The sequence below is a fragment of the Gopherus flavomarginatus genome, chromosome 9 (genome assembly GCF_025201925.1).
Source record: "Gopherus flavomarginatus isolate rGopFla2 chromosome 9, rGopFla2.mat.asm, whole genome shotgun sequence".
Taxonomy (NCBI): domain Eukaryota; kingdom Metazoa; phylum Chordata; order Testudines; family Testudinidae; genus Gopherus; species Gopherus flavomarginatus.
In genome coordinates this window covers 31,180,362-31,196,464 of record NC_066625.1, presented here as the reverse complement: position 1 = coordinate 31,196,464, position 16,103 = coordinate 31,180,362, and the positions used below count along the sequence as shown (strand labels likewise).

At 45.0% G+C, this 16,103-nt stretch overlaps 1 protein-coding gene across 1 annotated transcript in view; it reads right to left on the bottom strand.

Annotated features, from left to right (window-relative positions):
* Positions 1–16,103, bottom strand: part of WDR90 (WD repeat domain 90) — a 93,683-nt gene that overhangs the window by 53,622 nt on the left and 23,958 nt on the right. The window contains exons 16-28 of the mRNA XM_050968039.1: positions 15,927–16,058; positions 15,046–15,171; positions 14,257–14,390; positions 14,032–14,147; positions 13,653–13,847; positions 9,012–9,164; positions 8,311–8,447; positions 6,549–6,701; positions 4,879–5,040; positions 4,272–4,361; positions 2,010–2,111; positions 1,622–1,669; positions 1,120–1,183 (exon numbers count right to left, since the gene is read on the bottom strand). Of these exons, the coding sequence (XP_050823996.1) occupies positions 1,120–1,183; positions 1,622–1,669; positions 2,010–2,111; positions 4,272–4,361; positions 4,879–5,040; positions 6,549–6,701; positions 8,311–8,447; positions 9,012–9,164; positions 13,653–13,847; positions 14,032–14,147; positions 14,257–14,390; positions 15,046–15,171; positions 15,927–16,058 (1,612 nt within the window). The remainder of the gene's footprint in view (positions 1–1,119; positions 1,184–1,621; positions 1,670–2,009; positions 2,112–4,271; positions 4,362–4,878; positions 5,041–6,548; positions 6,702–8,310; positions 8,448–9,011; positions 9,165–13,652; positions 13,848–14,031; positions 14,148–14,256; positions 14,391–15,045; positions 15,172–15,926; positions 16,059–16,103) is intronic.

Here is a 16,103-nt window from a genome sequence, read left to right as displayed (position 1 = left end):
AGATCTGTTGGTGATATATCGGTAAAGGCAGGTAGCATACGAGCACAGAAGCTCACCAGGACAAAGCTAGAGGCTTTACAAACAAGAAGCATACAAAGATTGTTTCAAGTACAGAAACTTAATTTTATTAGGAATAAAATTAACGCAGCATTATAATCTCTCCTACCCTTCCTTCTATATGGCTGCCAAAACTGCTACAATAAGAACAAGACTCCAAATAAGGAAGAGATGTACAATATATTTTTTAAAGGTATAATCCTGATAAAACCAGGCTTCAGTTCTGAATGATGGAAATATCAGTGGTTAACTGCTGGTTTATGAGTAGTTTTCTTTTACCAAACCCACCCTAACAGAAAAAGATGGTGGTTGGATATCCAATGGTCAAGTACCAGTGTATTATAATAAAACCACTCACTCACTCACTTTTTACTATTTTATACACTTGCTGCCACTGCTTACGCAACACAACTATGGGAGAGAGAGCTGGAATCCATTCTGGCTCATGCATCATCAATCAAACTGCTAATTACATGTCAAGTGCAGAAGTTTTAATACTGGTGAAGATGTGTAACCTGGAAAGAACTCAGTTTGACTTTCAAATCTCAGATGGAGTTTACAGAGCTGGCAGTTAGGAGGAAAATACCTATATTTTTACTCCTAAACTAAGTGAATAGAATCTGAAAAATTATTAACAAACTATCAACTTGTAACCACATGATACAATTTTTAGAGTTACTTTTCAGAGTCTCACCCCAGGTTAATTGCTTCTGAACTATTTTATTTGTTATTTTATATATGAGAGTTATTTTTCATAAAGCACGGGAACTGGGCTGATGAATGTATTATATGTTACATCAAGGAACTGAACATAACCAACACATCATACAAGGGGAATTAATTCCCATGGCCTTCTATCTAGGGGTTCTCCCTTCCCCCCTATGCCATTGAGGGGTTTAATTTCTCCAGACCACCTGATGATCCACTATATCAGCAGGAGTTTGGAAGTTTGGAATGTTTCATTAGTGAATGAGGGCCAAGACCATGATGTTCACCCATCTCCTGACTGAACAGAAGAGACTGTAGATCAGAGAAGAGGAAGTGCTCAGAACGATGGATTACCAAAGCCAACCATTCGCTGTACCTCATGGATTTCCTGGAGCAGTTCCTCATTCTTCAGCTCTAACTGTATGGAAAACAAGAGGATCAAACAGGGACACATGAACAAGTCTTAAAGCACCTAAGATACATCTTCCTAGAATACTTTGGGCCATGGAGGAGGATTCAACCAACTAATCCCACTTAGAGTCTGTAAAGAAAATAGAAATAGCCTCTTCATCATTGCGCCAAATATTTCCCTACTGCTGGTATTAGAATTGATATCATATGTCAGCAAGATGATAGCAGCTGACAGCAGAAGCCTCAGAAATGTCACCTTTAATTAAGTATCTTATTTTCAAATATCATTCACACCTGAAAAGGGGCAAGTACTTCTCCTATATGAATATTCAGAACCCTCTGCTGAGAAAAATATGACTTCCTTTTTAATTGACATCAGACCATGAGCCGACCTCTTCATCCTGCTTTTTTTCCCCAAACTAGAAGGGATGAGAATAATACAAACCTTTATTGCGTATTTGTAAGACTGCTCTGCCTCCAACTGCCTTCCTCCCTGAAAAACACCAGTAGCCAGTGAGAAGCTTGTTTGATAGGACAAAATCAGGTGTTTCAGCTACTGTCAAGAGACACATTTTAACAAGGCCGGATGACAGGAATACCTCAGCAGTGGAATATTTAGTAGGAGACAGGGTAATGAGAAACAAACGGGAAGATTGTTTGTTTCTTTTGGCATTAAAATGCTTCCATATTTGTGTTTTTTCAGAGAACAAACCCCAACCTATCTATATTTACCAATGGAGTCTATGAGGCACCTTTGAGACATATAGACAGACATTGATGTAAATAAAGCAGAACATGTTTCATCACATTTGATGTTGAGATAGGACACTCACTTGCATGCAGACTAGCGCTAGATATGCCCACACTTCGGCATTGTTGTTATTCAGGGCATTGGCTTCAGAGAGGGCATCTTCTGCCTCTGCAATTTCTTTCAGCTTTACAGAGAGAGAGAAAGAGATTAGCAAAAACTGAACAGCAGGTAAAGTATTGCCCAGAGTTTAACATGTATCTGGTATATGACAGCTGAAGAAATCAGTGTGAAAAAACCTTCAGAAATGATCCTCACTTTAGGCTCCTCTGAATTATACAATAATAATGACCGTGTAACAAATTTAGAGCAGAGAGAGTGAGACAACTGCAATGTCAGACTCTCCTGCTCTCCTGACTGGAGGGAAAGCCCCTCATCACTGACTCAGACACTACGGAAGAGCCCAGTCCTCTTACAAATTACCCATGGACTATTCTCACTGAAGAAAGCAACAATCACTCTTTCACTTCCATGTGTCTGGAGTTTGGAAACTACTGGGGAACCCTTGCGATGGTTGAGGAGAAAAGTAGAGTCACCCTGACCCCTCCCATTCACATTCTTCAGATGAAGGAACCTTGCAAAGCAGCCCCTTGCGAGATGCTTCACTCTTTATGGCTGCAGGGATCTCAGGTCGGTGTCTCTGTCTTCATTAAACCATTCTGAAAATCCTCACATCTTTAATAAAGGGTTGTTCTTGGTAGCCCTTCCCATCTGCTGACTTCCCTACATTCCTTGTGATGGGGAAAGCAATGTGAGCCAAAAGAAAAAGACTCCTTTCTCTTGACACTTAGGTTGCACACAGGTAGGTGCTCATTTAGAATGGAGTCCAGCACAGTGATAGCATGATTATGTGACAATGTACTGAGTGTGTCTCTGGGAGCCCTCAATACCAACCGGTAGAGTGCATGTCATACTGCAATTCACAGCAGGTCTGATACACTCAGTGCCCCAACACATTGTTGTCATAACCTGTATCTAATAGGTATTACGTAAGGTATCTTATGCAAACTGGTAACATGCTGGTCCCCAAAATCATTGCATGGTGTGTATATGAATGTATACAAAGAGTTATCCATGTGTGCTGGAAATATGTTCTTAAGATATGTTTGGGAGGGAGCACATAAGCCCAGCCTTCCCTAGACAAAGGAATGTGTATTTATTTGTCTGACCAGCTTGATCACAAGCAGAAGACAATGCAAATATATTTATATATAAGCTGAACAAAGCCATCAAGCTAAGAAGAAGGGGAGGAGACTGCTTAATGATCATGATGGGAGATGGAATCTGCACCCCAGAAAGCCTTCCTGGCTCCAGAGACAATGAACTTTAGGGGTTACAAAGACAAGCAAAATCCCATTTTGGTTATTCATCACTGAGGGGACTTAGTGTTCAGCACCTTCCAAGCCTCTAAAAGCTGGATTCACTTGGCCTGAAAGGCAAAAGTCACTAGAACTAACTACAGGTGTCTAACTTGCTTAGACAAAGATAGTAACTTCTGAAATTAAGTTTTAGTCACTTGAAAGTGTGCTGTGTTTGGTTTTAATTGTAATCATACCTGTTTGTTTTATTTTTACTTATTAACACTTATCTCTTTTCTTTGTTAATAAACTTATTCTTGTTTTATTACAAAACCATCTCACTGCTGTGTATTACAATAAAGGGTAAGTTTTGAGCTAACCTAACAGGCTGGTGTGTGTTCTGTCTCTTTGGAGGCAGCAAACTTAACTTCTGTGAGTGTCCAGTGAGAAGGATTGGACTGGACATCACAGAGAGATGTTTCTGGGGAACTTGGGAATTGGGGTTCATTAACTGTTACCTGCAAGGCAAAGTTTGGACTGGCAGAATCCTGGAAAGTTTGCCGAGAAGGCAGATGAACTAGTGTCAGAGAGCAAAGCTCTTGCTTGCTGAGACTGAGGGTTAAGACAGTGTCTCACAGATCTGGTACCCCAAGCAGGACATCACACTGAGAAAAGAGATTCTAGTCCCAGGAGGAGTTAATTGCTATACAGTGATTGTCTGTTCTACAGCTGGTTAGAATAACTTTTCTCTCAAACTTTCCATTTTAGCATCAGAGAGTCTCATGCATGTAACCATGATGGCACCCAGTGCAATGTGGCCTTTACCCTAAGAACAGCCTTAGAGAACTCTGGTCCCCCAGTTAGTTTGGATGAACAGCTTTTACCTAAGGAAAGGGTAACAATGGAGAGTCAAGTCATAATCTCATCTTCTCAAGATCCATGCAATTGTCTAAAGACTGGCCAAGCATGGATGCTTTTCACCCTCTTACCCTGTAGCAGGCGATTCCTACTCCCAGCCAGGTCAGGCAGGATGAGGACTTCTTACAGGCCAGCATATAGGTGCGCTTTGCCTTATCATACTGCCAAGAGAAGAGATCAGTAAGTTGCTCTCTGTAATGTAACCATTCACTCTGCACCATGGCTGCTCTTCTTCCACAGGCACGCTGAAACCACCATATATATCCAACTGGGCTCATATGGGAGGGGACACTACCATCCAAATGCTGTTAGTTGTGGCCAGGAACCTACTCACATTTCCCATAGCAGGCAGTTCTGCCTGTATAGCCCCTGAGAGCCTCAGATTAACAAGCCAACAAGAAATGTTTAGCTCTCCATATCTAGTGCTAGAAAAATTATTGGGGTTACTATTACAGCAGCATCCAGAGATCCTGATCAGGACTGGCGCCAGGCACTGTACACACAAAGAAGTAAAACAGATCTCTGCTCCAAAGAGTTGAGTTAATTAAAAAACTTAATTGTATTGTCTGATCTGCAGCTATGAAAATAAAAGTTGCAATTCATATTATTCATCCAGAATAGTTACTTTCCCTGCCTTGGTTTGTCTCCCATTTTTAGATCCCATGTTCAGCTCCTCACCTCTTTCTCTTTCAGATAGATCGACCCCAATCGCAGGTAAACAAAGTGTATCTCAGAAGCATCCGTTACAAAGCTGATGGTTCGCTCATAGCATTCCTTTGCCTCACTAAGATTTCCACTCAGGTAGCACAGGTGCCCTTTCTGTGCCCAAACATTTGGATTCTATGTAAAGAAACCCAGAAGTTAGACAAAGTGAGACAGGCAGGGCAAAGTGGACAAGAGATTAACTGGATAGCATCTAAGCTCAGAAGTAAGGGAGATGATGAAGGCTATTTGCTTATAGATATGTATTTTACATACAAGCAAATTTGAGTTTGTAGCGAGGAGTACTTGCACAACGACTACTGCACTTAGCACAATGGGGGCCTAATCTGTGACAAATACAAATATTAAAAAACATTTAGTGATATTAGTTCTGCTGCTGTCTGCATATATAAAATTATGATATTCAGATGAAAGGGAGATGCATCTTTTGAGAATGTCAAGTTGAATGGAGCATGCAGACGGCAGCAGAATATATATATGAATGATACAGAGAAGTGCACATGTTCACACAGGGAGAAAGGAACATATTACTCCTGGGGACATTCTGCACCAAAATTAAAAATTCTGCACACAATATTTTAAATTCTGCAAAATTCTGCAAATTTTATTTGTCAAAATAACACTGCAGAATCACACCAGTTTCAATTACTTTTGTAATTTGTTCAAAATACCTGTCAGCAAGTATGTCTGTAACAATGCAGACATACATAAAAATCCCCCCCGGGGCAGAGAGTTAAAGAAACCCCTATGATAACCCAGCTCCTGTTTCTCTGTCCCCTTCCCTCTATCCCCCTCAGAGCCCAGCCACCCACAACCCCTCCCCCCACAGCCAATACACGAACCCCCTCCCCCACCCAGCCCAGCCATGGGTTCTGCCTAGCCCAGATACCTGCCATCCTCCCCGCCAGAGCCAGCCATAGGGGCCCCCCTTGCCCAGATACCCACCCCCCTGCAGTCTAGACACCCGCTCCTCTCGCCCCAGAGCCCAGGGATCCAGAGAGACAAACAGTCTGATGCTTGGTCCCAGGCTTGCATGGAGTTTCCTGCGCTGCCCTTTCCTTCCCACAGGGCGTGCTGGGAACTGCAGTGGTCAGGAACCCTTTAGCTCCCTTCCCCTCCCCCTGGCAGTGCCTTCAGCGTGCAAGCTGGGCTCTGCGGCCAGCAGCACTGCAGCCCATTTCTGTGGGAGCAAGAAAATTCTGCGTGCACAATGTTAATTTCTGCAAAATTCTGCATTGCACAGTGGTGCAGAATTCCCCCAAGAGCAACATATACACTGAGGGGAAAGAAAGACAGAGAGATGCACAAAGAGGAGTCCTCACTCTGCTGTGTTGCCTCATGTAGAAGATCAACTAAAATGCAAAATAATGAACTAAATAAAGGAGGAGAGAAGTGAAACAGGCCAAATCCTGATGTTCTTACTCAACTTCTACGTTATCCTTGCTTAGGCAAACTCCTACTGACTACAACAGGAATTTGATTGAATAAGATTGAGTCAAGACCTCAGGACCTGACCCACTGGAACAAACATAGCAGGGGACATGCTGTATTGTTCTGCAAGGCTCCTTGAGTTCTGAGAGATCATGTTGACTGCTCAGGGCAGCGTAGTGCTAAAAAACAGTTACCAGGTAGTCAATCTGAATAGCCTCTCGGAGACATTCTTCAGCCTTAGAGAAGTCCTTCTTGAGCAAGTGTGTTTGTGCCAGCACTAGGTAATATTCACAGCTGGGTCCTTCCTGCTGGCACAGTAGCTCATGTGCTAGCGCCCTGTGAACAAACTGAAAGAGAAAGCCACACACAGGCATTGTAACGAAAATAACACCAGCCATGAACATCCCAACCCCTGTTCTGCTCCCAGCATGGAGAAAAGGGATAATGTGCAGCCTCCTCTGTGACAGACAACCAGAATGCTCACCATGCACTGTACGTATTGGAACACACAGGTAATGTCTCAAGATGACTTTACATGTTCCCTCAAGGCATCCTCTGACTTAATGAAAGGGTGTTTCATTAGCAGTTCAAACACTGGATGGATAAATTTTTTCCTTTTAAATTTTAGCTTCAGTTGCTTTTAGTTGTCTTTGTTTGCTGTTAACACTCAGCAAATTTCCCATCCCTTCTCTGTCAAGTTAACGTCATACAGCACAATGTGGAAGTCACTGCATTCGAGGAGGCCCCTGTCAATACAGGCTAGGAGATAGTGGGGACAGAACTGAAAGAAAAGATGCCATACAAGAGAAGCTTGGAGTGCTATTATGAAGGCAGCTTGTCCCTCTGACAACCCTCCAGTGGTTGCTCAAAGAGTAGCTCTGATCTAATGGAAAAAGGTTGTCCAATGGACTGATACTGGTGCTGCTGGTCTTAACCTGAAGGGAGGATGAATGTGTGAGAGAGAGAGAACCTGGATGAGGGGATGTGAGGCACATACAAGCTGGCATTTGGACTGAGGAGGAGATCTGGGGCAGTGAGTCTCCCAGGTGCCTCCATGGCCTCCCACTGCACACCTTTTCCTAGGGCTGCTGTTTCTATATTGGTTTGGAAAGTGTTTTGTGCTCCGTTGGGATATTAACATTGCATGGTTTTAATGCATGAGGCAATATGGTAAGAAAGCATTGAATTAGGTACCTAAGAGAGGAAAGAGAAAACGAGGAAGGCAAAAGAAGAACTGGCAGAAGATAGTGACAGAAGATAGTGAATGTACTGGCATTGCCTGGGAAGAAATACAAGTAGTGAGTGACTGTAATCAAAGGAGGAACTAGACTGCCCAATGCATCAGTGGTAGAGGAGTATTAAGGTCAAAGATGTGTGCTTATACATCAGAATGGCTATTGTGAAATCCAAGGTCACAGGGAGAGTTCCATCTGATGAAACCCACGAGGAGCCATTGTTTTGGAAGGGAGGCACTCCACATGCATGTGAAAGGTTACTTTCATGCACACAGAAGTGCGTGGATGGCTATTCTGATCCAAGAAGTGACCACCTGGGCTGTAGGATGCATCAAAATAATAGGCATTTCCTCTCAAAACTATCCTTGAAACAGCTCTTTTATGGACAAAAATTGGATTACCTGTTCTTCCTGCAATAAACCAGTGGTGGATTTGAACACTCGTATTACTTTGCCTAGCTAAGGTTATTTTTGATGCATCTTAGGATCGTTTCAGTTCTGAATTCTCTAAACAGCCATATCTTGGCAGCACTTGACAATAATGTTGACTTGACTGATGTTTGAGTTGAGTCTGCAAAGCCCTCTTTAAACCCATAAGAACATCTTACTGGAAGCTGCCATAATCTCACTATTTTAATAACCACAGGGAAGTAACTGTCACCCATGGAAATGAGTTCAAAATCCTAATGCCACCTTCCTTTCCCAGTTCATGCTGCACTGACCTGTAGAGCATTGACCTCCATCAAGAAGTGTATGGTCTCCATGAAGATTGTGTGGGAGGGCTGTGAAAGTCCAGAAAGGGGGACAGGGGCCACCGCATGTGATGGATCAAGTGCTCCTCCATTAGTTTTCTTCATTACTGAGATAATAGCAAGAGAGAGAGGCTCAGGGGTGCTGAAAATACCAGAGGTTCAGAATAACAGTAATAATCCATAACCATATCATGTATTTGTTTATTATGTGAGCAGGATAGGCGACAGCTGACTTTAACTAGTCATTTCTTTGATTTTTTAAGTGCTTAAGTTTTGATAAATGATGCAAAAGGAAGCTACACCATTGTCACAAAGGGTATATCGATACTAAAATTAAAAACATAGGGCTGGCCTATGACAGTTGACTCAGGCTTGTGGGGCTTGGTTCAGGGGCTGTTTAATGGCAGTGTAGATAGTCAGGCGCTGGCACGACTGTCTACAAGAAAATCCACTTTGCTGAAGATTCTTAACCTGGGTTGGAGAGCAAACCTTGCTGTTTTGTACCCTATCCTGATTAACTGAACGGCAAGTAAGTTAGCTTTTACTGACAATCTCCTGTATTATCTGTACTTAATCTCACATCTTTGCCACTGGTTGCTGTGAAGTCCCAACCCTCTGCCCCAGCACTGAAATCCCCCCTTCTCTCTAAGCCAGAGACCCCACTTTCTAACCTTTCTGGGACGTCTCCTTGTTCTTACTGAGAGTAGGGGAAAGTTTCTTGGTCAGTTTAACTGCAGGATCATCTTCTGGCAGCTGGATGGTTACAACAGGCTCTACATAATCTGGCTGTACTTTCAGGGAGCCATCTGGAGCCTCATCTGGAACTAAACCCCACAATGGATTAAGTGCAATGAAAAGTTCTCCATAAATTGGTCATTTCTTAGCAAGATGCTGTACCTGAGAGAACTCAGAAAACTGCAGAAAAAGAACAGTCCCAGGACTGCTGGGAAAATACTGCGCTGGATGCAAATCCCTGTGAATAGATTTTTGCTTACGTTAATACTTTGCAAAGTTATGATGACGTATCAATACGGCTCTGTCTTCACTGGCAAGTTTCTGTGCAATAAAGCAGCTTTCTGTGTTGTAATTCCAAGGTGTACACACTGCCAAGCCACTTAGTGCGCAGAAACTGCGCAGTTGCAGCGTTATTAAAAAAAACATCCCGACAAGAGGTGTAGCACTTTCTGCGCTGGGGCTTCAGTGCTGTGGTGCCAGTGTAGACATTGTGGCAATTACAGCACTCGACTGGCCTCCAAGAAGTGTCCCACAATGTCTGTTCTCACCTCTCTAGTCACCGGTTTGAACTCTACTGCCCTTTCTTTAGGTGAGCAACTGTCAGCCCCACCCCGTACATTCCTTTGCAAATTTGAAAGTCCCCTTCCTGTTTGCTTGGTGAGGCATACAGTGGTCTCAGTGCATTTTTCCAGGTGGTCATACCTGCTCCACGCACCAGGTGATCCCCCACTTGGAGCAATGCTGAGCTGCTGGATCTCATTGACATTTGGGGAGAGGAAGCTGTGCAGTCCCAGCTGCGCTCCAGCCATAGGAATTATGATACCTACGGACAGATTTCACGATGCATGATAGAAAGGGACCATGACTGGGACACATTGCAGTATAGGGTAAAAGTGAAGGAGCTGCAGAATGCCTGCCACAAGGCATGGGAGGCAAACCACTGCTCTGGTGCTGTGTCCACAAGCTACCGGTTCTACAAAGAGCTGGATGCGATACTTGGTGGTGGCCCAACCTCCACTGTGAAGGCCCCTGTGGATACTTGTTGGCTCACATGCCAGTTGAGAGTAGACCGAGCCAGGAGGAGGAAGGAGGGGGACCCAGAGGCAGAAGATGACTCGGAGGCCAGAGATATATGCAGTCAGGAGCTCTTTTCTATCCTGGAAGAGCTTAGCCAGTCACAGCAGTCAGAGCTTGGTGAAGTGCAAACAGAAGAGGCCCCTGGTAAGTGGATCTGATTTGGGGAATTGATGAAGCGAGTTGTTGGGGGCAGGAGTGTTACAGAAAGCAGGCTTGTCTCCCACCGCATGCCTAGTCTGAGCGGCAGAACAGGCTGTTGATAGACTCCCTCACTTCACGGGACTCCCTCAGAGATCTCCAGGAAACTCTCATGGAGATAGTGGGCAATCTACCATCACAGGTTCCTCGGCAGAGCTGCTTTGTTTCTTGCCCCATTAATGGTAACTTTCCCGTGCCACTTTGCTGTGACAGGGGGAGGGGGAGGAGGAACCATTGCTACACACTGGCTAGCCGCATAGGCGCAAGGGCGGAAGCTGCAGGCTTGGAGAAGATCCTCCCTTGATTTCCTGCTCACCCTCAGCAGACAAGATGTCTTCCATAACGAACACAGCCTGTGTACAATGTGGAGACAGGAATTATTATCAGGCCCACCCTACAGTACCCTGCCCCTGTGGCTACTCACGATTTTGGGGGTCTTGTGGCTCATGTGTGCTTGCCTGGAGTCAGCCAGTTAGTGACAGGTGTGTGAGTACTGGCTGTGTTTTAAAGCACTGAAACTGTGGTGTCTGTGTTGCAAACAATACTGCTTCTGTAAAATGTTGCATTTAAACTTCACAGAGATGACCTTGGGAGCCCAGCCTCCCTTGTCGGCGGCAGAACAACTGCGCAGAATTAGAAAGTGGCCACGATGAACTAAGGAGGACTTTCTGTTTGAGGTTATGATGCACTCGGCCGCCGAGAAACAGGAATTGAAGGAGTGGCAGCACAGTGAGAAGGACTGACGGGAGAACACAGCACACAAGAAAGAAGGCACGGAGTGGCTCCTAACTGTTATGGAGCACCAAGTGGACACATTCCAGGCGACTAGCTCTGCAAACCAAGCAGCTCCGTGCCCGCCCTCCCCTGAAGCCGCTGTCACAAAACTCTCCCATGCACCGCCCACACACTGTTATCAACCTCCTGGCTCCACTCTCTGCTCGCAGCATTCCACTCCTCACAGTCCAGCAGTGTGGACTCCCACTACCCACTGCACTCATCACCCATCCCTCTGCAGTTTGGCCCTGCTGAAGTACAGCGCTGGTTGCATTGTACTCCAAAGGAGAAGGTTGGGTATGATCGCTGGACATACACAAATCTGTAGTTGTCCCAGGACCCCTCCTCCTCTTGAGAACTTCCCTTCCCCCATGCCCCCCCCCGCTCCCTGCTGATGAATTTTTTCGTTCGACTCTCTCCTTCAGTTGTTGTCTTTTAATAAAAGAATTGTCTTTGAAAGCAATCTTTATTCTATTAAGTGAAAGCAATAATAGCACTGCAAAGCAACACACAATAATGTTAATGCCCCTTCTTGCATCATGTGCAGCAATCACCTCCTAGCATTACAAGCACTGCAATCCCAAGCATAGCAACAAAAATTTGTGTCTTTCATCTTCAAATTGCTGCCTCAAGGCATCCCTGATCCTTATGGCCCCACGCTGTGCCCCTCTTATAGCCCTGGTCTCTGGCTGTTTAAACTCAGCCTCCAGGTGCTGAGCCTCTGCGGTCCAGCCCTGAGTGAAGCTTTCACCATTCCCTTCACAAATATTATGGAGCATACAACACACAGCTATAAGCATAAGAATATTGTCATTGGCCAGGTCCAGCTTTCCATAAAGGCAGCGCCAGCGGGCTTTTAAACAGCCAAATGCACACTCCACAGTCATTCTGCACTTGCTCAGCCTGTTGTTGAACCGCTCCTTGCTGCTATCAAGTTGCCCCGTGTATGGCTTCATGAGCCACGGCATTAAGAGGTAGGTGGGGTCTCCCAGGATCACAATGGATATTTCGACTTCCCCTATGGTGATCTTCTCATCTGGGAATAAAGTCACAGCTTCTTGAACAGGCCAGTGTTCCGAAAGATGTTTGTCATGCATCTTTCCAGACCTGCCTGTGTTAATATCTGTAAAATGCCCACGGTGATTCACAAGCGCTGGAGAACCATTGAGAAATACCCCTTGCAATGAATGTACTCGGTGGCTAGGTGGTCTGGTGCCAGAATTGGAATGTGCATGCCATCTATTGCCTCTCCGCAGTTAGGGAAGCCCATTTGTACAAAGCCATCCACAGTGTCACGCAATGCAATCCAAAATATCATGCCCAGAGTCACAGCCTTTCGGAGTAGGATGCGATTAATGGCCCTGCACACTTCCATCAACACGACTCCAACAGTTGACTTTCCCAGTCCAAACTGGTTAGCGACCAATTAGTAGCAGTCTGGAGTAGCCAGCTTCCACAGTGCTATTGCCACGTGCTTCTCCAGTGACAGGGCAGCTCTCATTCTCATGTCCTTGCGCCCCAAGGCTGGGGTGAGCTCATCACACAGTCCCATGAATGTGGCTTTCCTCATGCAAAAGTTCTACAGCCACTGCTCATCATCCCAGACGTTCATCACAATTCAATCCTGAGCCCAAAAGCAGCATTCCACTGTGGTCAGCACCTCTGTGAATGCCACAAACAATGTCCTGTCGTAGCTATTACATGTGGCGAGATCAGTGTCGCACTTTCTTGCCTTTGTAGTTTAAGGAATAATTCCACTGCCACTCGTGATGTGTTGGTCAGAGCGAGCAGCATACTGGTCAGCAGTTCGGGATCCATTCCTGCAGCCCGAAAGAGGCAGGGCACACAGTACACAAACCGTTGAAAGATGATGCCAAATGTGGATGGAAACACAGGGATTGATAGGATGCAAAGAAATGCAACACAGGGCATTAGGATTGGAACCAGGATGCCCCGCAACCCCATTCACTTTCCCACAATTCTTAGCGGCAAAAGAGAAAGAGGTGCTCTGTAGAATAGCTGCCCAGAGTGCACCTCTCTCAATAGCGCTGCAAGTGCCGCAAGTGTGAACACGCTATTCTGCAGGCAGCTGTCAGTGTGAACACACAACAGCAGTTTCCCTTCTGCGCTCTCTGAGCAGCGCTGTAACTGCCAGCGCTGTAACTTTGCAAGTTTAGACGTGCCCTTAGAAGAGAGAGTTAGAGGTTTCAGGTCTAGTGTTGGCCGGCTTGGGGGTGGTAAGCTAAGAAGTTGCTCCTTTTGTTCTTGGTTCCCTCTGCGGTCAGAGAAACAGGACTTTGCGTATTCTTGTTAAATAAACAAGATTACAATAGAGAATATACCAGACTCCATCGATTTCTACTTCCAGCTGGAACATCCCCAGTGCCCACACTTTGATTGACTGCTTGCATCAAAAGAGCCAACATTAGTTTTCCTCTCATGCATTTCACTCTACAGCATCCCTCCACATTAAATCCGAGTGCCCTTCTCGCCAGTCTGATTGGCTGCTGGCTACTTTGCTGACTTACCTGGTAGGGTGTCTTCCTGGGGAGAAGTGACAGTTCTTAGAACTGTGGCAGAGAGAGAGTATAGCTTTTTTCCTCCTCCTTCAGCAGCTTCAGCGATGTTTTTTTCTTTGGCCAGTCGTGCCTTCAGTAGTTTGTTAGCCTCATGGAAGGCCATCTCCACCCGAATATCATTTTCCTGTATTTCATAGAACAAACCTGAGGGGGGACAAAAGAATTGCACGATGGAGGAGTTGTTGCACCTATTTCCCTCTGTTCTGTTGGGTTCCATACTCCTGCTCGTACAGCACCAGAGCAAGCAGTGGGGATTAGGACCAAAATAAAGAGCAAAACCAAAGATCTACAGAGTTTATCAAAGGTACATATTCAGTTGATCTCATACCTAAGAGAGTCCAGGACAGGATGCTGGATGGCTCCAAGCAGGTGGCATCCTCAAAGAAGATTTCTGCCTCTTCATAATGCTCCATCATAACAGCTATGATACCACACAGCAGCAAACTAGAGAGGATGTCAAACAGGTTACCCACAAAAAACTCACAGCTGATTAAACCAGTGACATAAACAGACCCTTCTCCCAGTCATCCCTCCTAGCCAGAACCAGCAGTACCTGTGCAGGTGACTTGGGTTCAGAGAAAGAGCTTCACGAAAACATTCCTGGGCTTTGATATTTTCCTCCATCAAGAGACAGAATGCCCCATAATCTAGCCAGTGCTGGACAATCTGGCGGTCACGAGCCAGCCTCTAGGCAAAAGATACCATTGCTACAGTTAGGATTCCTGGAGTTTTAGCTGATGCAGAAGTTCAGAATGAGGAGGTCCACTTTTATGCCAATCTCCCTTTCTGTACCTTCACCCCAACATTTGGCTGCCAACTGTCAGCCTTTATTTGCCATGAGCTAGAGTTTCTCCTAAGCAGGGATCATGACCAGCATCAACCTTCAGTCTACCCACCTTCAGCCTTTTTGCCTCCTTCACCTGGGAGTAAGAAGCAGAGAGTTTTCCATCTTTAGCCAGTCTTCTTGTTGCTTTTCCTTCTAGCTCTCCTTCACTTCTTGTTAGATGACATAATCTTCCAATTCTCACTTTAGCTGCCTTTTGTGACAGCTCATCAAATCCAGTTGTTTTCCCCTCCCCATCAGGATGAAAGCCCACAATGACCTGGTCAGCCTCTGTCATGCTTTAGCCTGAGATAAGCCTTATCCTGACAACCACTTCTAAATGGTAAATGCTAAGCCTACTGAGCTGCATCATCCTTCCCTCACTGTGCCCAGCCTACAGTGCAGTTACAGTAAGAAACTTGAGGTCTTCATTGATTTCAGCCCCACTGTCATCCCTATAACACACTGTGCCAAACAATGTGCCTGGAGAGAGGGAAGGGAAGGGAGAAGCTCCGTTACCTCCTGATAGTAGACAGATGCCAGAGCATAATCCTCATTGACTTCAGCTTCATGAGCAAAGAGTCGGAGCTGCTCACAGCTTGTGAAGGTGGGTGAGGCAATGACAGTACTCTCCTGTGACAGTATCTGTTAAGAGACAAGGACACAGGAGATAAAATAAAGTCAAATCAACACACAGAAGTTTGGCAAGGATGAACTAGGTCACTCTATGGCATCACTGTGCAAATCCAGTGTGATACAAAATGCAATACATTACAGGCTGGGCGACAAATTATAAATCATTCTGACTATTGATGGCAAATGGGACTCACTCCTGCATCTCTCTCATCTGTATCTCACTATCAGGTATGTAAAATCATGGACTTGGAGCGACCTTCATCACATAAGCGAGGTGTCTTCCCCATTATTTACACCTGTGGTCTATTGGTATCAGAAGGCCTCAATCTTAAAAACTGAAGAAACATCTAAGGAATTCTATATGGACCAAGAATATTGCAAGCTTCCTACTCCACTAATTTGTGTAATGTCACCAGTGTGGGTCTTTGATACACAATGAAAGATCTGTATCATATATATAAGTCTGCTAGCTGACATCTCCTCATCCACCTCTAACATGCATCAACCCAAAGACACCTCATACACATACATATTCTATAGCTGTGTGGCCATAGAAGTACCTAGATACTGTAGATGAAAAATGTTTCTGAAAATGTCTCTGGGGCTGCATGTTAGGCTAATTGTAGTAATTGCATATTCAGGGCTTGATCCTGCCCCCACTGATTTCCAAGAAAGCCATGTCAGGCCTCAGCTCCATAGTGAAATAAACACACTCCAAGTCACACTTGACAATGTTCTTACTACGTGACTGGGTATCTGCATACCTGATTTAGAGCAACGTGCATCTGATCCACCAGGTACACATACAGCTCACTCAGAAAAGCTTGTAGCTGCCCCAGGTTGTTGAATGCTGTTGTCCTCAAGTACTTTTCTCTCACAATCTTCACCACTGCATGCTGCAGAGAATGTAAAACAACTACTTGACAATAGGGCCCCACCCT